The sequence below is a fragment of the Onychostruthus taczanowskii genome, unplaced genomic scaffold (assembly GCF_017590055.1).
Source record: "Onychostruthus taczanowskii isolate IOZ18803 unplaced genomic scaffold, ASM1759005v1 scaffold3, whole genome shotgun sequence".
Classification (NCBI taxonomy): domain Eukaryota; kingdom Metazoa; phylum Chordata; class Aves; order Passeriformes; family Passeridae; genus Onychostruthus; species Onychostruthus taczanowskii.
The window spans coordinates 9,163,350-9,189,592 of record NW_024500349.1 but is presented as its reverse complement, the minus strand read 5'-3'; the positions used below and the strand labels follow the sequence as shown (position 1 = coordinate 9,189,592).

The following is a 26,243-nucleotide window of genomic DNA, read 5'->3' as shown; positions in this document are numbered from 1 at the left end:
GTGTGAGTGATCTGTGTTCAGCTTGTAGCACACCATATAGCCAAAACCAACCAAACAACCAAAATATTAAAAACAGCACAAAGTTTCTCTGAACAGTCTACCATTAACTGCAAGTTTTGCAGTTACAAACATACAGTAAAAAATTGCAAGACTTTTCCTAGAATAAGGGTTCCAATGCAGTTTTATTTCTACTATTTGAAAGTTCTCATGCTACATTTGTTTCTGGTGTTTTCTTTCCCTGTTTCTTAATTTACATTACTTCTTTCTTCTCTCTGGGTAAAACGTCTAAAAAACCCTATTTTCTCATCTTCATAAGAGCTTCTTCTTAGTTAAATTGGTTTCTCAACATCAAAATGGGGTTTTACTACTAGACCCTTAAAACAAAAAGAAAGGTCTGCTTCAGACCTAAGCCTTCTCTTGGAGAGGGAGGCACACCAAAGACCTCATGCAAGCCACCAGGGACTTTGCTACGGCTATTGATTGTACAGGGAAGGTTCAGGATACAAAACCCCAAGACAAATAGCAGGATAAATAAATAATGTCACCATTATTCTGCTGACATGATAGGAAATCTCTTCCCAGCAAATCTGTAAATGCCCATTCAGGAGCCCAAATGAAACTTCAGATAAATGCAACTGTCCTGAAGTTTCTGCATCAAAGAATCAGTGGGGAAAGCTTATTACCATGTGACAGACCATTCAGTGTACTCAGACACCCTATAAGGGCTATAAATATGAGACTCAGCAGGAATCAGAGAGTGACAGACCAGCAAAAATCCTAGCAGTTTGCTCAGTTTAATTGATAACTCTGAAACCACCTTGGAAAAACTCTTCTATGAGGTAATAGTTGTCATTGTTGGAAAATACTTGCTGGAATTCAAGCATTCAATTAATTTTTCATAATTTATTTTTGAAGTGAAATCATAGTGTAATAGAATTAAATGAACATAGGCCTTCAAGGCTGCTACAGGTTTTTCTTTGTTGACAGCTATGTACTTGCCAGCAGCCTATACTGAAAGTGCATTACCAGCTCCATTCATTTGAACTTTGGGGCTCTGTGTTGCAGAGTTTTGTTGAATACTGGTAGATCAGAAGGCAGCAATGATTCATAGTCCACAAGGTCTTATGCAGCAAAACATTAAGAAAGCAAAGGCCAGGAATCTGTTTCAAAGTCAAACTGGAGCAAATGTGTCACAATCCATGGCTGACTGACATCACTTTGAAGGCAGAACACTCCTTGAAAAACCATGAATGCTTTCCAGATGGGCCCCCTAAGGTGTTGTGCAATTCAACTCTGTAGAGACAAGCACTGCCTTAATATAACGTTATACAGAAAGACTGCAGCTTTTGAATCCTTAGAGCTATGACTGAGTATTGAAGAAAAGCCATTTTTATGACCTACCTTGTACATTAGGAGTAGACTCTAGAGTGCTCTAGAGCATTTTTTTTTTGCTTCCTACCACCTTGCTCTTCTCATTTATGAGGCTGAACTGAAATCAATGACCATATTTCATACCTAGATCTTTATTTTCTTCACACCTCAGTTTTCATTAGGCCTAATGTGTCTGTAATTTATTTTTCTATTCACAAGTACTTGATGCCTCTAAACTGTGTATTAAATGAAAATACACATTCATGTGAAACCCTTGGTCTTTTGAAGTGAACACAAACAATACCCTGCAAACACTGCAGCCATGCCTACTGCCTTTGGGTACTCCAGCAGCCAGTACATCCTCCCTGAGACTCAACTGTTGCTGCAGGCTAATGGCCCCTGCACTTCTTATCTTGCCAGTATGGCACTCTTGAATTACTTATGTGGGAATTAAGAAAGTACAGCGCCCCTGAAGGCACACCTTATCTACACAGAAAAATGGGAAGGGACATGCAAATAAAGGAAATGAGAATTCCACTAAAAACAACAGCTTTGAAAACATCAGCAATGTCTTTAAATTTGCACACCTGAAGACTACAATAAACTTCCTGAGAAATCACAAGAAACGAGGTTCTCACCCTAGGACAGGATGAAGAAAGGGTGTCTAATGCACTGCACTGAATGTGTATATGCTGAGTGAACTATCAGGTATGCCCACCAGCACAGCATGTAAAGGCAGCTGCTCCATCTGCGCAAGATCTTCCCTCTATCAAGTTTCCACTTCAGCTGAAATGTCAGAAATTGTTGTCTAGGGAGAAAAAAGCAGAATGTGCACCAAAGATGAAAACCATCCAGGCATAAGCACATCAAGATGCCACTGTGGAGTAAAAAAAAAAAAGGAAAAAGGATTGGCTGATTTACATTAGAAAAAGAGGTATGTTTGCAAAGCCAGCATGCTTTAATATTTAAAGATGTATCACACATCAATAGCCTGTGATTACCTCATTCTGAATTACTGTATCCTATTGCAGCTCCAGCATGGGAGAAAAGACATTCTTGATTTCTCAATATTAGAAAGGGAAACTACAGCATAAATTTGCATGTTGCCTTTCCAACTATGTGCAGTTCTGTGCAGTGTTTAAAATTGCACTGCATAGGGACTATCTTCACAGTTTTGAAATCATATTTAGCAGAACATTTAAATATATTTACACTAAATTAAAAAATGGGATACTGGTGGCAGAGGGTATCTAGCCACCCTGAACTCCAAAATGAAAATCTGTATTTGACAGAATAAAAACCATACAAAAACAGTCTGTAGCCATTACTTGCCACATTTCCCTCAAGAGAGGGAAAATTATTTATTCCTGCTGATGATTAGACATATGGTGCTGTTAACTCTATTTACCTTGATTGGTGTGCAAGACGTACATTTTCTTCCTCTCATTAAAAGTATTTATATTTCTGTATTTCCAACAGTTCCAAATGTTCACAAAAGGGGGGTTGGGGAGGGTAGGGGTGGAGAAAACCAGTACAATAAAACATAATTTAGTTAAAATTTTCCAATATTTGAGATTGGAAATGTTCTTGAACAGGGCAAAGTCCTTCATTCCAATGGGCTCTGTCACAGTCCTTAATCATTGCTAATGCCATATGACAACATCATTCCAAATTACTGTGTTGAACTCTAAGCATTTTTTCCACTGTTTTTCAGAGCTGAAAACAACATTTTCCAAGGGTGCTTACTACTACCAATTTTACCTTGACATGCTGGGTTTACATCCAGAGACATTGGCCACAGATGCATCAGGCAGATGGAAAGCCCAGATCCCCATGCTCGCCCTCTGTTCCCCCATTTCCAGAACCTGGCAGCACCACGAGGTGGTGAGGTGAGGGCAAAGTAGTTTGGCTTTAGTGCAACTACTTTGAAGCCTTTAGCATTGATCTGAATGAGAATTCCCAGCAAACAAGACCCTTCTGAAAACGTCTAGCATGAGTCAAGGCTGGCAGCAGGTTCTCATCCCTCCTTCATCACAAAGCAGCAATTAGTCTCTTCCACTCTATGGCTGAGATCAACTTCTGTGTTCTCTTTGCCAGTAGAGGCTCTTGGCATTTCTTAAGTGCACTTACAAGTCCTTGCAGCAGTTGTGTTCTACCCGAGAGCTCCCTGTTTGAGGTGGCAGGCTGCTATGCAAAGGTCAGTCATTTTCAGCTCTTTCCCATTCATTTGAAAAGGCAGCCTTATAACTGATGAGCCTTTTAGGTTCTTTGCAGGTAATGTCCTTCCACAGTCTAGTACTCAAACAAAAACACAATTACAACACAGCTGGTTTTCTCTTTAAGGCTCTGGTAGATTTCTAGCCCTACGTTAAGTCTAAAATTCAAAAAGAAATCTGATTTTTATTCATAGTTATGTAAATGTTCAGTTTCTTTCCAGCAGCTTTGCCACCCTTACACTGTATGCAATCAATGCTGCAGTTGGTCATTCCCTGTTTGAGCTCTCCCTTGGTCCACACAGCACTGCTTTCACAGATGAATTCTACTATTTTGTTGATGCTTTTTCTTACGAAATCACTGTTCAGCTTCTCATTTTTGAGCATATTTGTTTTAATACGATTTCTGTCCTTGTGCAAACAGCTACTTCTGTTAGCTTAGCCTCATACTTTCTGGATGTGTTTTTTGTAGTGATGTTTGCATTATTAAATCAATAATAATGCCACAGCACATAAAGATGCTTGCTAGTATCACCTTGAGTTGTTTTGTTCCTTAGTTGTTCAACTTAGAGAATATTTTGCACCGCTGTATACAGCCATTAGTAAGGCTGAAAGTTGTTCTGCAAGATCCTCATACTCAAACTCTGTCAAAGCCTTTGACAAACAAGGAAATAAGAGGAGCCTGTTCCTTTACAGACTCCTCTGTAAGGAGATTTTAAGTCTGTAACACTCCTCTAAGACACATAACACAACTATCAACAGCACTGAGCCTGTTCCTTGTTTTGTATCCAGTGTCCCCTTCCTTCTCTGACACTGCAGAAGCCTCACCATCTTCCCAGGTCATATTCAGGAAAATCACTCTGTCAGAGCAGTCAAAACAGAATTCCAACATTTTCACTATTGAGGAAAGATCTCTTTTTCCCAGGCTTCATCATACAATTCCCTCAGCGGCATTAAACTGGTGCTGTCAGGTGCTGTCAGCTTTTCTGATGGAATTTTACAAATTTTCATTTCCCTTGAGTTTTTGAGCCTCTTGCACCTTGTGTCAATACCAGGTTCACGGCTTCCAGCTTTCACTACTGATTGGCACAAGGGCTGCCCACAGGAAAGATTTCTTTGAAGTGATCCACACATCTGATTTCCCTTCTGTATTAGCTACAAATAATTTTTCCTCTTTTCTCATTGTTAGGCACATTTCCCCCATTTACTCTCCTACTGAAATGCTTTGCCTTTTCCCATTATAGCAGTAGCATCTCCTCTTTATCTATTATATTTTTCATCTTTTTCTGTGTTTCCCTACAAAGCTTTTCACTAGTGGTTTAGCTTCTGCTACTCCTTCTGCGCCTTCTTCCAGATTTTTTTTTGTTCTTATCGTTTTGGAGTTCTTCCTTCTCTTGGCAATGGGCCACCTTTTCTGCCTGTGACTTTCTCCAGTTATGACTCTTGCAGTTAAATAACATTACTGCTGAGCTGATCTCAGGGCTGCTGAGTCACTTTCACCTGTATTTGACAAAGCCTCAAAATGAATTCCACAGCACTGATCAGAGCTTTGTCACAGTATCTTTTTGCCATTCCATTCTGGTCTTTTGGCCAATTTCAACAATTCCTTGAAGTCGCTGCTGTGCACTTACATTTACAGGTTGGCAATGGTCAGATTGGTCAGTGGTAACAGTAGTTTGGACCAACTGTGTTTTGGATGAACAAGCTGAATTTTGTTCTGTCACCTATCAAATGTGTAAGTCCACATGAGTAACTACAAGGTTTTCAAGAAGACACATGAAATCTAACTTAATGATGCTTTCCCAAGAGAACAAAAGATATTCTGGTTTAGACTCCAGTGTCCTACCTCACTTCACAGCCTGTGCTGCATTATTAAAGAAGCAGACAGTGATCCTTCCTGATCTATCCTCCAAGTTTCCTACAATAAAAATATGGCCTTGAAGCTCCAGATATTTTACCAAAACCACTGTGTTTAAACACTCTAGAAATATAGAAACATAAATAGAAATAGATAGAGAAAAATATCATCCATGATTCCTTCTTGTCTGAATTGCTTTATACTTTGGGATCTGTGATATTATTTGCCAGTGAGTGACATAAAGTAACTAAAAGTTTTGTAATGCAACTACTTCTTTTTAAAAAAAAACATTTGAGAGATTCCTTGAACATTTGAGAGATCCCTTGTTCCTTAATCCCTCTAGTGATACCCTGAGAGGAACCATTAATACATATCTATGTTTGCACATCAACATCTCGCTACTGTACATGATTTTATACCATATTTCCTGCCCTGTCTTTTCCTCTGCCACCCCTTGGTTACCTGCAAATAGTGCAGCTCACCTAGTCCCTTGAAACCCAAATTTTAAGAGCTTCCAAGGCAGACCTTGGAAGAAGTACTCTCATATTCACATGCTCATAATCCCCCTTCACAGAGCTACCAATACATTTGTAAGGCACCATATTCTCACAAAAGCCTACTCCCCACATTTGCCCGTGGACCCAGGAGTTTTGTTATTTATCACCATTACTCTGAATTTCCAAGTGTTAAAGTTGGACCTACTGATCTTTAGTTGTTGTCACTATTATAAGGAGTCTTTATAAATACAGATGTCACATTTCCTATCTTCCATTACTCCTCTACTGCTATGAATGTAAACTTATTACACAATAAATAGTTTGGCAGTTTTCTAGATAGAAGTCTGAAGAGGATTCTTCAGAGGAACCTTAAGACGTTCTAGAAGATGAGACTTAAAACTTCAGAGACCTGTAGAAGTCCCTCCAAAGAGAAGCCTGGCTTTTAAAAGCCAGTCTTCTTGCTTGCTATAGGCTTTGCCTATTTATTACCATTCATTTTGTCAAGATCTGAGTGGGAACTCACGAGCTGGTATTTACCAGGTTCTCTGTACAGTCTTATTATTATGGGCCTAGGTGAGTAATAATGATCATGTCAAAATGAAAGTTGTATCATCACATTTTGTCAGTGACACTTTGGCAATAATTGTCAAAAAAGGTCTCTGTTCTCATGGCCATGCTCTGTGGCAGTGCAGGGCTCCATCTTTCACCCGTGGTTGGCCTTTCAGCACCTGCCTTGGATCTCACATATATTCCACACTGTTGACAAAACTAGGCTAATGGCAATTCTCCACTCTAAGTACTGCTTGGTCATAAAAAGTTCAGCCAGTGTGATCTGAATAGCTGAAGTACTTCTTCACTTCCCTGAAATACTCATGGTCTCTATCTGCTCTTACTGATACATTGATCTTTTTTAAGACAAAAAAATGTCTTGTCACTTCCATCATAAGCTGAAGGATGCTTAGGGACCTTTTTGTGAATTATTATATATCACTGCCAAGGTGCCTGGGGTGTTTCTTCCTAAGTGTTTTCTGTTGGCAGACCTTTGACTTTTCAGAACCTTAGTTTTTTGAAGGTAGTAATTACCAGGAGCCCCCATGAAGTACTAGCATTGAGAAGCTTTCTGCAGTCACTTCTACTAAAGAGGTAACCTGATCCCATTTACCTTCTGATTTTACTGATCAACAGACAGATCAAAATGTCATATATCTACTCTTCATTCCTTTCAGCACTGAAAGGGCCTTCATTTAACATCTTTTATTTTCCATCTTTTGCTCCCTTAAACACTTTGAAATTTGCTTCTTGATATAGCAGCAGTATGCTGTTCTTTCTGTTAAAACATTGCATTAAAAACTATTTTTGAAACCATTTGAATATTGTAGTGCTACAAGTGGGAGGGAACTGAAAGAAATGCTCTTCTCTGACTCCCACACAGCACAATGGAAATGAGCAGTTTAACACAGCAACTTTAATCACAGACATATATACTAACCTAATTGTAGTTTGCTTCACTAACAGTTGGAAATTCTCAAAAGGGCAGATATTTTGAATATACTTCAATATGTGTTCTTTCATTTTTATGATTTTACCTCCCTGGCAGAGTACATAGTAAGCTACTAGTTTTCTTCCTTCACTCCAAATTTCTGTAATTTCCCAATGTAACCAGCAGTTTTCTTATGCAAATATTCATTGTTCTCAGTATGTTTGCCATTCATACAACTTCTCATTTTATGGTAAACACACAAGATCTTTTTCATGCTGTACCAATCAGATAAAAACCACTAAAGGAATATCCAAGAAAAACTCAACTGAATGACATAAAAAGCAATGAAAAATCTATCTGCTTCTATTCCTTGATAACATCAATCATAATGGAAAGGTTTGTTAATCACCATATTATCTCTTTTGTCTCAAGTTTCCTTCCCTTTTCCTTGTGAGATACACATTTAGAGAAAAGTCAATTTTCCTGTAAGGTACCAAAACTAATTTAATCCATCTCTGGTCAACTGAATGAACAGCAATGTCTCCAAGGCATAACTTTCTTTCAGGGAAAAAGAATGTTTTGTTTTATGACTGATTCTCACTCATTTATATGTCATGATTACCAATGGTAAGAGGGAACCTGGAAAAAAATAAGCACAAACTTTTTCCTAATGACTGAAAAGCACTTCAGAGACAACAAAAGATGTGTATATGCTGCTTTAGTATTGCTTTGGTATTAAAGATTCAGATTCCATGTGTGACTTTAGTCACAGACTACTTTGGAGAACTGACTAATCATCACAAATGTAAAAATGTGCTTTTCATCACTAGCAGGTTTTATGAAACACAAGATTTCTGTGTTATATCTAATAAAGATATATCTTTTTACTCTAGCAGATATCTATATCAGAACATATGCAAGAAAATATAAATATTTCCTATAAAATAATCAATATTGTGGTGTGCAAAAAAGAAGTCAAACCCAGCTTGCAATAGCTGCATATCACTTTCCAAGTCCAGAAATAGTTTTCACTCACAAGAAATGCTTGTCATGATGTTGTTTTTGACATTAAAAGTGAGTAATATTACCAGATTAAAATCTCACAAAATCAGAATTAAGTTCTTCTGCTAAGTTAATGTCAAGCAACTAAACAGATGCCTACAACAAACTTTTCATAACAAAAAACTTTATGAATACAATTAAGTCTGTAATTTGAATCATTTAATATAATATCATTAAATAAAAAGACACTGTCAGAAACAGAAGAGATAAAAAAAAGGAATGTTATTGCTCGTTCTGTGATTTCCTGGCAGGATATTAAAATCTTTCAAAATGAGCCACGCATTTGTAACACAACACTGTAGGATCAGGAAGACTGTGGGATCAAGTGTTCCAAAAACCAAAATGGAAATACTTATCTAGTTATAGAAAGTGGATGAAGCTATTAATTTCAATAATGTAGCATACTGTGTGCACACCTACGTTTCCCAAATGTAGGTAGTGAATATATGTCATCTTCAGTTAATTTCTTTTTAGTAAATTTGGAGTTTCAGAGAATATTCTGCATTTACTGAGGCAACAGTGAGATTCCAAGAGATGTTACCCAATTTTCAGTGAGGTAAAAGCAGGAAGTTCATTAGCTTAGTACATAAATGCTGCATCAGCAATTTACAGATACTCCTTAGTATACTTTTGCTTTAGTGAAAAAAATAATGTACTTTAACCATAGAATCACATTCAAACTCTCTAGGAACTAGAATTATTCAGAAAGATTTCTCTTTGTTGTAATTATTTTCCATCTAGTCTCTCAAACATATTGAAACCAAACATCATTCCCAGTAGTGGTAATGCAGAGACTTTCAAGATCCCAAGTTTCTAAAAACCCCATGTCCCTTTAGATATGTGCATAATTAATTGGCTTGACTTTCCAAAATTACTTAACAGTTTTCTTTATTTTTGCTGAATACCTATTAATGCAATAATATTTCATTGGAAGACACAAAGTGCTCATTTTTTTTCGTTTTTGGTTTGTTTTTTTTTTCCTTCACCAAAACCACATAAACAATTCAGGAAAACATTCCTGTTTGGAAATCCCATCCTCCCCCTGAGCTGCACTCCTTGCCTGAGAAACTGACCCTCAAAATGGGAAGCTGTAGAAGCGGGATACACGAGCGCGTACCAGGAGCGAGGAGGAACACGCGAGTAAGAGACGCGGGTTTACCTTCGCCTTGCGGAAATGGTAGACCACCAGCATGCTGATGAAATCCAGCAGCATGCAGAGCGTCTGGAAGGAGATGATAGCCAGCCGTAAATACTTGTCCTCCTGTGCATAGCAGGGAGTGTCATCTGTGCAGAAAGAACATCCTTCTCTGCAGGGCAGGCAGGTGTAGACTTCCTCTGACAATTCACCACCTGAAAAGCGATTTTCTGCATCCTTTCCTGAAAGTAAGAAGAGAGAGGGGAGACACCTTCAGTTGTAGGGATGGGGAGTTCATCACCAGTCCTCTGCTGGGCTTCCTTTCCCTCCCATTGTTTCTCAATAGGTTACAAAATAGCTTGCCCAGTGCTGCTTTTCCCACTGAACCATCCTTTGTAACATTCAGAAAATGCAGACCAATGAGGGAAAGTGAGCTTATTAAACATCAAATGCTTTCCTGTTATATTTCAAGTGGGCTAAATCAGCACAGGAAATTCTATGAAGATTTTTGAATGGGGAAAAAATTACATGAAATATTTGGGAATAAAGAATGGATTTTACACAGACAAATGAAGGGCAGACCCATTAACTACCTAATACTCTTAGTACAAGCTCTGATCCCATTTCAGATTGTTCCTCAATTTTATAAAAATGCTATCTAGTGAATTAATGAGCTTCAAATTAGATGAAAACCTTCTTAATTAGCACTTGTTCAACAGGCTGTTGCATGATTGCACTACTCTGTCCCCAAAGCAAAACCAGTGCACTTAGACTAAGTACAGTATTCCCTTGTTCACACAAGCACACCAGGAGGTAGACACACCTATTTTGTCTAGGAAATCAATGACTCTTGAACTGATCTCTTATCCATCAATGTGAACCTATCAAGAGCACACACAGAAGGATTCCTAATTTTTCTGATCTATGAAACTTGCCTATAAACTCCTGTAATACTGCCCACCCTACAGGTCATGAATAGAATTAAAAGGTGAAAGAGAAAGGGGGGAAAATATTATTAAATAAAATGAAAAAAAGAATTTGTTGAAAATGTTTGTTATAGGCAAGACAGGCTTAGGAGCTCACAGAAACAACAAAGCCAAATTAATGGGTGTGTTATAATGTGTGATAACTCCTCTCACTTTTCACAATTCTAGAGAACTGCTTCAATTTCTTTGATCAAAATTCTCCTTCTCTGTCAGGGAAAGTAGCAAATCATGCATTGCTGAGTCCTTCAAGAGACAACCTATTCCACCTATGCTGCACATACACATGGGTTTATGCAACTCTTCAGACTTTTAGCTTGAAGCAATTGAAGCAGAAGGTTTTCTACAAGGGTAATTACTTCTTGCTTTCTCAAATCTGTGCCCAAATGTGCATGAGCACACATCTGCTGCCAGGCAAAGCCTGGGAAAGGGACAGAGGCCACACTCCTTGTCCTCAGTGTAGGATGCTTCACTCCTACATCCCAGGGTGAACAGAGAACAGGATGGTATTTCTCATGCAGTTCGTGAATTTCTCTTTGGAGTTCTATTCTGAACTAAGATGTCAGAAACCTGAATATAGCAGAGTAGTGCTGACTCATGTTGTAAGTCAGATTTTTAGATACAAGGAGTCAGCAAGAAGAGATCTTGTGCTTTTTTGACCCCGACTGTGTGAGGCAGGATTGGAAATCTTGGAAAACAACCATGCATGGGAATTCCAAGCAGATGGAGAACCGCTAAGGAACACTAATGTTGAAGATATTCTAGAACTGGAACTTCTCTTCAGAGCACACACCCATGGACCTCAGCCCATTATCATTCTAAGAGCTTTAGCAAAAACCACCTTCTTCAAATCTAACAGCAGATCCCTCCTTTATTAATTACTGCTAGAGCAACAGACCCACACTGTCCTCTGCCAGACAGAAGTCACAATCTCCCACCTCCCATCTCCATATCCAAACCAAGAGGGCATTTCCTACTGTCCAAGTTTTCCACTTCATTTCCTCAACATTTAAGCTCATGTCACCTTTTCCACTACATATCTCTTCCTTTATAATTTCTAGAGTTGCCCTTCAATTAGCCCATCTCTTTAAAACTTCACATTTCTTAGCCCCATAAGCCATTTGTTAATATATTTTATTGTGTCAACTAAATAAATTATTTGCACTATAAAAACTTACAGAGAAAAAATATAGTTCAAGACTCACAGTTATGAGACTACTTGTCACAAATATTATATGAATATGGCTTGATAATTTTGCATGATTCTAAACTTGATGTACTTACTTTATTTCTGAATGCTGAACCTTGAAAGTCATTGCAAATACACTACATTTCATTTTATCAAGCAGTTTCTTATCAGAATCATATGTGGGCGTGTCTTCATGTGGATGCTCATCACATACTACAGGGATAACAGTTAAATAAACAGTTGCATGTTGAAGCGAATATCCCGTGGATATTACTTCATAACACAGCAGCAAGCTTTTGTTTAGCTGTGCCTGGTGTCATGTTTAGAGACTGGGATGGGCTGCACAGGGAGGTGGTGGAGTCACCATCCCTGGAGGAGTTTAAGGAAAGACTGGATGTGGCACTCAGTGTCATGCTCTAGTCTAGGGCAGTGTTTGGTGGGCTCAATGATCTCAGAGGTCCTTTCCAATCTATTGCTTCTGTGGTGTGGTGTGTTGCATACAAAGGAAGATCACTGATGCACATCTTCTGCACTGGCTGCACTGCCAGCCAGGACTGATTTTTCTGTGAATATCTTTTGACTATCAGATGGAGGTGGAGGTGTCTGAGGAACAACTGGATGTGGCACTCAGTGCTCTGGTCTGGTTAACAAGGTGGGGATTGCTCACAGGTTGGACTTGGTGATCTTAGAGGTCTTTTCCAACCTACATGATTCCATGTGACTGCTCCTTATAGCTAGTAAAAGAAAGATCAAATGTTGGATCTACATGAAATTTCCCATAATGCAATGAGGAACAATTAACAATTCCTATGTGATTGTGTTTTTTAATTTTTTTTCTCCTTGACAAAAAGGAAGAACTTTTTTCAGCCCTTCTAAAATAAATTCTTGGGGAAGAACTGTTCATTATATGTACCACCAACAGGGATCTTGTCCACCCACACCCTTGCCATAACTATATGTCTCAGGGCACAGCTGCCCAATGCACAGTTGAACATTTCTGCCCTTTTTGTCTGGTCCTGTCCCCTCACCAATGTCAATGTAACATCAATTCAAGACACAGACAGCACAAGTCAAGCCTGGAGTGCCTCTAACAGAACTGCTAGGCGTTTCATTGTGCCTTGTCCTATCTCAGCAGTTCTTTAGGATTAGATGTTTCCTGCAGTGAATAAAAACAATTCTTCCTCCTCAAAAGATGACAAAAGATGACAAAAGATTCTAGACACAGTAAGGTAGATGGACAAGAAGTAATTTCTGCTTTGTGTAGCAGTAGCAGTTTCAGCACTGTCACAAATGAGAGGGAAGCAAACACTGTGCTGCAGAAGTTAAAGCTGAAAATGAGGAAGGTGAAAAAAAAAGAAAAGAAGAACAGAAATAAAATGTAGTAACCAAAAAATAAAATGGATAAAAATTAAGGAGAAAAGAACCAAGCAAAGTAAGTGGAAAGTAGGAATAGGGACACAAACTAAAATGAAGTATAATAAAATAAAACAAAAAGCTTAAATATTTCAGCTATTTCCACTCCACCATATTTTTTTCCTAGCTCTTCTCTCTTCTATCCCAGTCTTAATTTTCTGTGTGATTGGCCCATCTGTTTTTGAAATGCTCTCCTGAGGGTAACTCTTCGTCAGCTTCAGTTCTCCTAAGGACACTTTTCCATGCAAGGCATGCCTCAGCAGCGGTGACATAGCCAGCTGAGACCTTCCTGCAAAGTGAGAATGGCACCACAGACTGCTGAGAGCCACGGCAGGAGGGACTGCTTTGTCCCAAACCAAATCATCCTGCACCCCAGTCAGAACTCAGCACATGAACACAGAAAGCACAGTGCATGCTGAGCACTGAGCAGAACAAAAGACTGATTCTGCTCCTGTTCTATAATAGAGTAAATTAGGAACACTCCAGTCACATCAGTGATGTTGCAGTAATTTGGTGAGAAGGTAAGTGGACCTCTTGACACCAAAACCTGGTCATCAGCCATGGTCATAAGCCTCACCTCAGAAGGGGATCACTGTCACTGAAGTCAGTGACAACCTTCATATGTGCAAATATCTGCATGTGCAGGCTCTGCTGAAGAAACAAAGCCAAAGGGCAGGTGCAAAAAATGAAAATTCCTGTTGAACTGAAACTCTTCTTGGAAATTTTTATGTGATCATGGCAGTGTTAGGGACAGCAAAGTCCCATATTCAGACAAAAGAGCCACTTTCTTTGCAAACAGGGTAGGTTCCACATCCAAACAGCAAGAGCTGGGAATTTCTGCAGTATATGGATGATGTATTGCTAAAGGGCAAACTTCAATGCTGAACAAAGGACCATTGCTCTGCTAGACTTTTCAATGCAAACCTGATTACCCCATAAGGCAGAGAACAGAAGTGCTTTAGAGAAGGGTGTTACAGGAATGTTAAAATATAAGTAATCATCAGTTAGTCTATTCTATCTATACTAATAGTGCTACCTAAAAATGAGCCATTAGGAGAAAGTGCATAACCATGTACTCAAATACTTACAGGTTAATACAACCTGTGTACATGAAAGTGGCTTTTCCTAAAATCCATTTCCAACCTCAAAAGAAGCCTGGAAGTATGGTAATAATTTTGTTCCCTTCTAGTATCCAAAGTCCTCATTAACACATGCAGAAAAATAGAAAGGTTTTACATATTTTGGCACCGTCAGTTCTGAAGAACGAATGCAGACTTGGGAGGGAAATGCCCTCCTACCTGGCTTCTTAGCCTGAATTCCAGCTGTGCCCCTGTCCCACACACTCTTTGGGAACCTGCAACATGTGCAGCCTTCCTGGGAGCAGCGACACCATGCTGCTTTAAGAGAAGAAAGCAACTGATTTCCAGAATCTTTCCCACACAGACACTGTTTATGTCACGTTGCAGGTTCCCACAGAGCCAACCAGTAAACTGTGCGCAGTGTTCAACATCCCTGCAAAACTGTATTATACAGTTATCATTCAGACTCAAACCAAAACATTAATCTGGGCCAAAAGCAGAACCTTTCCCCCACTCAAAAGATAGACACTTCAGACACAATGTGGAAGTGCAGTTATCCATATTTTGCTGTGGTGCAAAATTCCAGCATCACTGAGAAATGCTCCCATTTCAAGACACAATACAATCCAATTTTTCAATAGAGCAAAGTACAAAGCTGGTCTTCTTTCTGTCTATCTCCTTCCTAGTATCTAGAGACCTGCAAATCTTTGCTGCCTCTTTATTTTCTTCCACTAGGAATACTTCATAAACTATTAACATTTCTATTCAGTTTCATCTCTTTCATCATCAGATTTCACCCACCTAGCTCCACAAAGAGATCTCCAGGTCATACAGTTTTTGTCAAAATTGCTTGCAGAATTCATATCTAGAATTCCTATGTTAACATCATTTTGAACCACCAAATACATACTGCAGCCATTTTAGCCATGTCATTTTTTCCTCTTTTCTTTTTACAGAATGCAGCTGTGTGACAGGGCCAAGTTTCCTTTGAACCATAGGCTTTTCTCATTATTTTAGTCATTTCCAGTCTCACTGTTCACTTTTTTAAATCATCTACACAACTTGGCAGATGGAGCTGCATCTGGATAAATTAAAAAAGTTCTTCATTACAGTTTTAAAACTCGGGTTACCTCACAGCAACAAAGGCTCAAATCAAACTGGCCCCCTACATCCTACAATATCATCATTTACAAACTTCTTTTAGACAAATTTCACTTTATTAGGAGCTAAACAGCCATTTTAAGGCTCTTCAATCTATAACAGATGCATAAAAGATGGAGGTATTGTGCTTTCCATCTAAAGACAAATTCCTCTCCAGGGGAGCCATGCTCTTGATGCTGACAACAGTTGAAACCTAGATGACTAATACATACCAAGCATATATATTTTGCACAACTGATGTGAAATAAAGTTAATCTCATCCCTAATGATCAATATTGTTTTGATCTCTAGCCACATTTTTTGTGTATGTTCTATGGCATTTGTATGAAGTCTTTTTTATATGCTCTCTCATGGAATTAAATCCTAACTCCACCAGAACTCAGTGCACTTCAGGAAGAACCAAACATCCTCCTTACTCTAGCAACAGATTCACACAGGCCAGAGAAACAGCACTATCACAAGGCTGCCTTCTGCAACACTTTAACATATTAAAAGACAAGGGAAACACTCAGCAGATCAACTGTTGAACAAACTGTGCTATTTATTCTACAAATATGCATAAGAGACATTACGTCACAGATATATATATATATATGTACATTGAATGATGATTAGTACTAGAGGTATTTCTCCTGGGAAACAGAAACAGCTGTTTTCACACAAGGCAGGAGATAATACACACAGTCCTGGACCAAGCTCAGTTAAAGTCACTCACTGCCTGGACATCTCACACAAACTGAGCTCACAAGAAGAGCTGATGACATGAACCTCTGGCTAAAGGATGGTGCAAAGAAGCTGGGCATGAGATGAACCTGAAAGCAGGAGGCAAAGAAGGATGCCTGTTACACCTCCAAGGAGCAGCTTTGCTGTGACTGCAGCCTGAGCTCTACCAGTACAGCTGCAACAATTTCAGCACAAAATCCATACAGAGATTTGGTCACACGATGACAGTAACAGACATCAGCTTTGGGCATGAAGTTTGTCTATTTTCCCTAGCATCAACCAAGTCCTGTTTCTCCTGCTGTGGGCAATTCATTCTAAGAATCATATAATGTGTGTCCTGGGTATGTGTAGGATGTATGCTATCCATACATCCAGCCAAACAGACTCTCAGGCTCGAACCATCTCCATTACATCATCAGCATGTATTAGTTTGGATGCTCCTTTGAATTCTCCTTTGCAAATGAAGTAAAATGAAAACAATTAAAGCCCGCACAAAGCCAGAGGCTAGGGCATTCTAATTTCCTCTGGCTAAACAGAAAATGAGTAGATTAATTTCCAGAATACTTGTGCATGAGCACAGATGCCAGAAATCTCTATTTCCCCTTAGCAAGGCTTCTTTTCATGTTTTTTAATTTATTTACAAATCAAATATTCTTCAAGTGGGTATGTTTTACAGGATCCTCAGGAGTATCATGAATGACAAACCAAAGGGCTAGAACTCCTTAAGTGATTATATAATCTGAGACTTGCCAACCACTGGGATTTTACTGTATAACCCTGACGAGGATAAAAAGCAGCCCTGCATTATTAATGCTAGCTCTGTGTTCTTTTTTTTTTAACTCAAGCAAAGGCACTTACTCTGAAAGCTGTTCACTGAGAAGATGTTGGGATGATAGAATCCAGCCTTGCAAATACATTTGTAGGCTCCAAGCACAAATCCAAGGCCTTTAATTGGCATGCACTGTGAGAAAGGAAAAAAAAGAGAAGTCATGCAGATGATCACACTACTGTATACTCAGATGTACATTCAAGCATAAAAACATTACAAGATACTCTGTGCAGACATCTAAGAACAAATAGGTGCTCCTTCCACACTGACAGCATTTCCTCAGCAGCTTTTCCCATAGTCATATATCACCCCAGCTTTTCTGCCTTGTTGTTCATCTCCAACAAACAGCAAAGACAGCTATAATCAAGCCTGATAAACTGACCAAGTGACAAATTTGACTCTTGCACATTTGATCTAGGCAGGACATTAGACAGCTGTGTTTTTTTCTGCAGGGTTTCCAGCACTCTTCCCCAGCAGAGCAGGTAGGTTTCAGCTGGAGCTCACACTGTGTGAGAAAGAACATGAACACCTGCAGCCAAGCCCCAACCTTCTGCTGGCAGCATGTGCTGGTGCCCCCACAACAACAGCAAAGTGGAGCTAGCCCAGCTAAGAAAATTTGTTGGAGAAAATGGCTGCAGACATAAATCTGACCTGGATGAAAGAGAAAATCCTACACCAACAGGAGACCAATATTTTTAAAATATCTTGTAATTTTTCGAGGTAGCAATATGTGAATCAAGTTTTGTTTAAACTCAGCTTCAATCCTGCTTGTTTTTGACATCAGGTCAGCCACAGCAAATTTATTACTATGACTGAACACCTACTGTCAGATAATTCCTACACATCAAATGGACTTTGCCTAGTATAGAGGGAAGAAACAATCCAGCAACATAAAGTAGGAGCACTTGTAAAATGATTATTCCCAGTACAGTTTATTTCACTCATTAGATGAAAGTAGACCACTAGACTAGATGCCTTTCCCATGAGTATAGGTGTATCATGTATATGAACTAGACACTAGCATTTCCTCAGTGATCAATTGAATGATTTAACTAAAACAGCCTCTGTCCTCTCACCTCCATATTTTTCACTTGTTTGTGATCATCTGTGACTTTAGGATATGCTTCAATATCTAACTGCCTGCGACTGGGAGGAAGATGCAGAGGGCAGGGCTCAGTAAAAAATACCTGAGTATAAAAAAACCAAACGTACACCAAGAGATGACAGTCTGCACTGCAGACACTCTAGAAAAACTCAGGGAAAAAAAAAAAAAAAGCTAAGAGTTTCTTATTATCTCAAATTTCAGCTTTGTGACATAATTCTGCCTGATGTTAGGGAAGCCACTTTGCTTTTCTTTGCCTCAGTTCCCCAGACTGCACCATCTCTCCTCACACCCTTTGCGAATCTGATGGCAGTGCTATTGGAAACAATTAGCAAGTAGGAAACTAGTATACAAGAACACTGAAAATTCATTCAATCTTTGTATAAGCATGAAAGAAGGGGGGAAAAAAAAAGGAAAGAGAAGGCCCAAAACTTTTTTTTTCCCACACTTTATCTTCACCCTGCAGAAATGTGAGTGTTGACAGGGTGGAGAACAGGACTCCCTGTCAACTGAACTGGGATGAGTGTGTGCAAGTCCAGTGACAGCCAAACCTCTTTAATCAAAGAAAGGCAGTTAAAGTAGTAAAAATACTTTTTCAGATAAAAATTCTCTTCTGTGTTCTGGCTCTTTGCTTTGCAGGATGCAGGTATGTGCTGCTGTAGAGATTGCATTTTCTTTTTGAAGAAAAGGAAGAACAGAAATAGCTCCTACTGTATTATGTGAATGCTGCAGCACCCCAAGTTCATAATCCTTTGCCACTGAACAAATTTATAGAATCACAGAATTGCCCATATCAACTATGCTGCAGGCTCATGAATCTGTTCTGCATTAAAATCAGTGCTTTATGGATGAATCTCTCACAAACATCTAATATCCATACCAAATAAAAACCTGTAACTTTTATTTCATTGTCTCTGACCAGTCTAGAACTTGAAAATGGACAAAATACTTCAAATGCTGTCATCTTTCACTGGTCTAGGACATTATCCATTTTTCCAGAATTTGGCAGCTGTAATACAGCTTAAAAACCATCAGTCAAATTGCTACTTGCAGTCCACATGATCCCAGGCAAAGGTGTAATAGGGATCAGAATATCATGTTGACAGGTGGGACAGAGAGAAGGAGAGAAAGAAGTCTAGATCCCTCTAGATGCAATTTCAAACTCTAAAATTCCACTGTGCTCAATATTGCATGGGAACAGAATTACGTACAGCCTGACTTTTTAAAAGAAATTGCAGCACCTAGGCAGGAAAAACCACTAAATACTATGAGGCCAAAAATGGGAAAAATACTTTCTCTGGAAAGAAAAAACTTCAATCTTTTTACAAAAGATTTAACAGATGATATTTTATTAACCAATGGTGACAAATACTATGGTGAAAAAGGTAATAAATAAACCGTTTTCTGCTGTACAAAAGGAGTTTAGCAAACAAAGTCCAGATTTGTTTGTTATGTTTATTTACAGATAAAGGCTTTTCCTGGCTGCCTGTAGGTGAATCTACACAACACATAGCAGGCACAAGTAAGCAGCTTTTGTCCTTGCCCTGACAAGTGGTGCCCGGTTCCAGTGGCCGCAGTGGCAGACTGAGCCCAAGCCTTGCAAAGCTGTACCAGCTCAGCCCACAGAACTGGCCACGGGCTTCAGAGCCTCAGGAGCGCGGGACCTGAGTGATGCACAACACGCTCTGTAGACACAGCCAGTACAATATTAATCTGCTGCTAAGTTACTTAAGATTTGATCCATATAGAACTTAGCATTGAATAAAGCAGATGCGTGAAAAACACCTGCTTCCACATAAGCAAAAAAAAGAGGAAGCATAAAACTGACCTGGTTTCCAATTTCATTATAAAAGTGAATGCACAGCTCTGGGAATAAACCCACCATATCCTGAGTATTTTTGCCTCATCAGTAGTCATCAGCTTTTAAAAAGTCATACTTTAATCCAGTCATAAAAGCAGCTACCTCAGGTTGGATCAGAAGATCCATTTAGGTTTGTATCACACCTCCTATGTGCCAGCAGCCAGTGCTGGGACAAACAGTGAAAGATGCAGGTGGCTACTGAGTGATTCGTCACTGATATTCCCTTCAGGACACCACATTCCTAAATGGAATTTGTATCGCTTTAACGTCCAGTTCTTATAGATGGTTTGGTTGCAATTAAGATCAGCTTTATCACCATGTTTGCTAAAGAGAGAGTAGTAGGTGTCTGTAGAATTCACAGAGTGCATTTATTCCACTCGTCTGTTCCCTGGCATTAGATTTTCAGCTTTACAGTATTAGTATAATGTAATAACTCCAAAGCTTTTTATAGTAAGCTTTAAATCATATATTCAGCTCAAAAAAAACTTAGATATTCTATGAATATTTACCTTGAGATTATTTATAAACAAATAGCTCCTGAATCAACACAAGGTTCTAACACATTTAAAAACAACATCTAAACCAGTTTTTTAAAAGTTTGTATTGGTTTAATTTTATGCTGCTTGTTGTAAACGACGAAGTTGGTAAAATCTAATGTGATAAAGATTATCTCTGATGGAAAGAAAATAAACCCTTCAAATAACCTGTGCAATTGCTTTGGAAGTCTGAGCCAAATCTTCTGGCACACGAGAGACAAAGCCCTTCATCAGATGTGATTAGCCAGAAACCAAGTGACAAAGTATTCAGCAGACATAAAAAGCAGACGAGACATCCAGAAGGGGAGAACAGGGCAAAAACAATCAAGTAGTTTAAGAGAAAGCATGTGGCATCATGCCCCACATGAAATTCAGAAACTCAGATAAAGGGCTAAACATATCCATACTGTGGCATTCTGGAGCAGAGAGGGCAAACCATCAATTTCACAATATAAGAAAAAAAAAAATACTAAAAATACAGCCGGCTTTGAGTTGGGTACTCCAAGTTTTTCAAAGAGCAGCTTTCAAAATCTGTATTTCCACATGCATAGAGCAATGAGAATGTCTCCCTTTTCTAAAGTCAACTCCTTGTTCAAAGGATGAAGTAAGAGCAATGTCATGATAGATAAATCTTAACAAAGATAACACAAGTAAGCCCATGTTTCTTTGCTCTGGTTGGGGGCAGCATGTAAGGGATTTCTAGAAAATGCAATGCATACAGTAATTCTGTATCTGGCACACAACAGCAGCTGAAGCAGGTTGGTGTCCTGCAAAACCCCTTGCAGGAGTATTTTCTGATACTGTTTATCACTCAAGTGAAGCATATCCACTCATAAAAAATAAAAACAAACAAACCAAAATTTAAAAATAAAAAGAAGTAGATAAAAGCCAAAGTCTCTTTGCCTAAGACAATGCTGTGGCATTGAAAAGGCTTTACCCATTGTCTTTTCTCACTTCATTTACCCTTGAAGACCAGAGTGCTGCGTTACAGTGTGTTTGCAGCCTCACAAGTAAGCACTGAGCACATCCACATATCCAAGAACCTCGTGCATCACCTGGAAGGCCCTGCTTGCCTCCAGAGAGCTTGGGAGGCAGCCAGCTTGCCAACCACACTACTCATTAACCCTTCTTTTCAAACACAACCTTCAAAGAGACAGGACAGGGTTGGCCACTCTATGCTTTTACTGCAGGGTTACTTAGGCCCCTGTAGTCCCTCTCCTCCTTTCTGAATGCATTGGTGAAGTCAATTACTTTTTATATTCAAGTTAAAAATGTGTTTTCAGCAACAGGAGACTTAGAATAACATTGAGTTGTTTAAATCTGTGTCAGTCAAAGCGCAGCAACAGCTGATCTGATTCACCTTAGAGCAAAGGGAGTTGCCAGGACAATATTTGTTTTTATTGTTTGATGCTTTGCTAAAAATTCTTCAGTGCTTTTTAATTTGATTTTTCATTATACCAATTTTGTTAAGCATAGGATGAGAATAAATAATGATGGACAGGAGCCTCAACTCATTCACACAAATAATGATAAGTGACACATGGCTACTGACAAACCATGAGCAGAAAAGTTAATATCACTCACTAAATGTAAGGGACTGTAGAGTCTTTAATATCTAATTAACCTCTTTTGAAATGTGACTCAGTTTGGTGATCAGGCTTGTTTGAGGACACACAGGACTGACTCCCCTCTGCTTCTCCTTGTCTTCACTTCAACGATGATGATGTTATCAGCCCATTGGTGGACACACGCTACAAACACACAAGCACTAGCAAAAAAAATAAGGGTGGAAGTGGAGCATTTTGCAAAGAAATTAAGAGAAGAGATCAGAAATATGTACAAATCATAGTACCTTCTTGGAAGATGGTGAAAGGGGAATAAGTTTAATGGAGCAGTGTTTGAAAGCAGGTTACATGGGGGTCATGGTGGGGCTAAGGAACAGAAAACTCATCAACAGCTGTTGTCATGCACATGGAGAACCCAAAGTCAGCTTACAAACTAAGCTTCCCACGGTCAGGATCCTTTACAGACAGATCAAATTACAATATCGCAGCAATTTTCAGAGGATGGGTACCTTGGACACATAGGTTCTCAGCAATGATATTTTTTAAGACAGATTTTTCATTACTGCTGAAAATCTCTGTGCAATCCACAATCAGACTACTTCAAAAATAAAAATCTCTTTATTTGATAGTCTGGAATTGACATTGATAACCTGAACATTACTTTAGAACACATTAAACTTTGCTTCTGGTTAACATACTAAACAATAAAATTACAATGTCTCCTCTCCTAGAAAACTCCACTGCAATTACAGGGGAACCTGTTACCAGACACCAAAGGGACTGAGAATTTTACAGCCATTAAATAATGCAGTGTAATTAATTCAAAGGCACTTTCTCAGGGCCAGATATCCTTGGCTTTGAAGATGAGTTAAGACATTTTTCACCATTAGCACAGGTTAAACTTCATTTAGAGCAAAGTTTCACTTCCTCAGTGTCTTAATTAAGAGAGAATTCTCTTCATACTGTCCCTATAACCCTTCCTTCCTATTACTAGGGTAATTCCAGGCTCTACACGAGCAATACTGGAAATATCGAACATTATCTGCAGTTCCAGAAGCTGCCAAGCAATTTGCCAAAACTCACAGAGGTCCTTTACCTCTGGATGTCTGGTTCTGCCAGCTAGTTCTGCATTCATCTGTAGCTTGGCAGCAACTGTTGCAAAGTTTGCCTGGAAGATGAGCCACACAGTGAGACAGGGGATTAAGAAAGTTTGCCAAAATCTACAAGCATGTGAGTCATTTCCGAAATCATTTGGGGCAGGGGGGAGGGGGGCGGGGAGGAAGGCTGTATCTATTCCTGATCCCTACAAAAGATGCAGTGTTTTAAGAAATGCAGAAACTCCTTAATTTGTGTTATTTACTGATGTAAATTTTTTAAACAAATTTTCAGCTGGCCCATCTCTGCCAATAAACACAATTAGTGGTCCTATGACAATGCAAACTAGTTCCATTCTGAAATGCATTTTACACATTTATAAACTTTATTAAAAATATTTATTTACAGTACTAAAAACAGACTTTCACATTTTCTTCCAAAGGCCAATAGGAAATACTGGAATAGCCAATCCAACCCAGTAACTCATCAAGACAATTGTGGTGCTTAAGCACAGAAAATCTTATTCAGAATAGGAAAGAGTAACAGGGGTTGGGATGCACAGGAATTGCACAGCTCATCCCACAGAAGGGCACAGCCAAACATCCAGGAGACTGCACTGTTCTTTGGAAAGAGTCTGATTGTTGAAGTGCTTCCAGCATGGACAGCCTGCTGGCTCTGCTAGCAGGAAAGGGAAAAATTTCCTATGGCTCATCCAAAAGCTAACAAATAGCTGCCATAATCAGTAGGTAATTTAGACACATAACTCAAGGAGAGGAATAAAATGGTGGAAAACAGTGCATGATATCTTAATAAGTTAACGTGGACAACGTTGCTAAACCAACATTTTCTAGCCAGCAGATGTATCTGCCATTTCTATTGCATTTCCTAGCAACTATTTATGCAATTACTTCTTTATTCCTAAAACAGGATTTTCAGGCTGATTCCACATACAAGCAAGACATACATAACCACATTGAAAAGATCTGCAACACTTTGTACCTGTTTTCACAGCCCACAGTCACTTTCTGGACTTTCTGCCTGGTTCCAGACAGTCCAGCAGGAGTCAGAAACTTGCTAAGTTTCCCCAAGCCTCATGAAAATAACATCCTGATAGAGAAGAGGTACCCTCTGAGTGTCCCTGCTGAAGGGGAGACTACATCACAAGGACATACCTTTTATATGACACCAGAGAATGCTCTTTGAACGTGCCACAGTCACAAGGAAAGCTTTACCTCGCACTAGTGTCATCTTGGACATCAGCATAACATCCTCATAGACAAACTCAGAAAGTGTGGACTGGCTGAGAGGACAGAGAGGTGGATTGAGAACTGGCTGAATGGCAGGTCCCAGAGGGTGATAATCAGTGTCACAGGGTCTAGTTGGAGACCTGTCACTAGTGGGGTCCCCCAGGGTTCAGTACCAGGCCCAGTACCAATGGCTTGGATGAAGGGTCAGAGCCTCCTCAGCAAGTTCACTGTCAACACAAATCTGGCAGGAGTGGCCAATACCCCAGAGGGCTGTGCAGCCCTTCAGAGGGACCTCGACTGGTCAGAGAGATGGACAGAGAAGAACTGTTTGAAATTCAACAAGGGCAGGTCCTCAAGGATCATCTGGACACAATCCTGTGCAATGTGCTCTAGAATAACCTGGCTTGAGCAGGGAGTTTGGACCAGATAACTCACTGTGGTCTCTTCCAATCTTACCCACTCTGGGATCCGTGATAAGTAAATATATTAGGAAACCAGGCTGTAATAATCTGATGTTCCTGTTCCTTGGTATTCAGCCCATCTTCAGGACCCAGCCTACTTTTCCAGAGGTTTTGACTACTCAAGACCGCCTGGAGTCTTGAGTTGAGTCCAACTGGGCAAAATTGAATAAGTTATGTTCCTAGTTACAAAATTAATTCTTACTGAAATTCTACTTGAGGATTTTGTATGAAACCTGGTTGAGAATACAGCTATATAAAGGCTCCAATTTTAATATATTTTGTAAATTTTTCCATTTTATAGTGGTGTCACATTAGACAGAAATTGAAGGAAAATACCCACCTCACTAGTACTTGAATGAAGACACACCATCTTCTACTACAAAACAGAGTCTGACATAATTAATTGCATGAGTCTTTCTGTCTATTTGCTGTTCATTGGTAAAACTAAACTCTCCACTATGTTCTGTCCATCAGCAGCACACATTTTAAAAGCACGTTTCTTTAATTTGAGAAGACAGCCAGCCAAATCCTGCATCAGAGCGCTTCCTCTGTCCACAACTTGATCAATAGCCTCTCATTAATTTTGTTTCATTCTGAACTGTAGCCTCCACAGCTTGACAACGTGTCAACTCATCGGCAAAGTTAATCTTACTTACAAGATACTATCAGAATATGGGTTTTTCTACTTGTCAAGCATATTTCCATGTTCAGGCACAAGTCTCGCATCATCAGGGTTGGAATGTTCCTCAGAATTAAAGTTCTGAGCACAGTTTCTGGGTTTAACCATGATCTGAGCTCTGTTAAATTACAGATCATTCTTGATTGCTTTCAATCCCACAGTGAGAAGAAGCACCATATTGTTGCTGTCAGAAAAAGATCCTCTCCAAATCCCACTACTTGACAGCACCACCTTCACACCGATCTCCACAGCCTGGAGCTGCACGCTCACTCATTATGAGGCACAAGTCCCACAGAGGTGCTGCATGTCCCACTAGAGCCACGAAAACAGAGCACCCACCATTTGCCAGCTATTTGACAGCTCATTCCACCTCTTCTTCAGCACTAGGCAAGCACAAGAGTTTTTTAAAATGCTTTGGGAAAGACAGTTAAACTTTTAGACAACAAATCAGAAACAAAATGTTATAACAACCTAATATGAAACAGCAACACACTTGATAAATTAATATCTGTCTAGTTGCTTACTGCTTCTCATCCAGGACACCTCAGAGATCAGCCAGGAAAATTAAATCCTGCTTTTTGCTCTGAATACTTGCTTTTTTCCTGCAACCTTTTTCAGATTTGATGAAAAATGTCCTAATTTTGAGTAGTAACTGCTCCATAGGCAAGTCCCCACTTCTAGGTCTAAAGCAAGCTAGAGGGTTG

The 26,243-nt window shown here is 39.3% G+C and overlaps 1 protein-coding gene across 1 annotated transcript in view; it reads right to left on the bottom strand.

Annotated features, from left to right (window-relative positions):
• Positions 1–26,243, bottom strand: part of GPR158 (G protein-coupled receptor 158) — a 181,016-nt gene that overhangs the window by 86,769 nt on the left and 68,004 nt on the right. Inside the window, exons 3-4 of the mRNA XM_041408771.1 lie at positions 17,023–17,125; positions 9,641–9,858 (exon numbers count right to left, since the gene is read on the bottom strand). Of these exons, the coding sequence (XP_041264705.1) occupies positions 9,641–9,858; positions 17,023–17,125 (321 nt within the window). The remainder of the gene's footprint in view (positions 1–9,640; positions 9,859–17,022; positions 17,126–26,243) is intronic.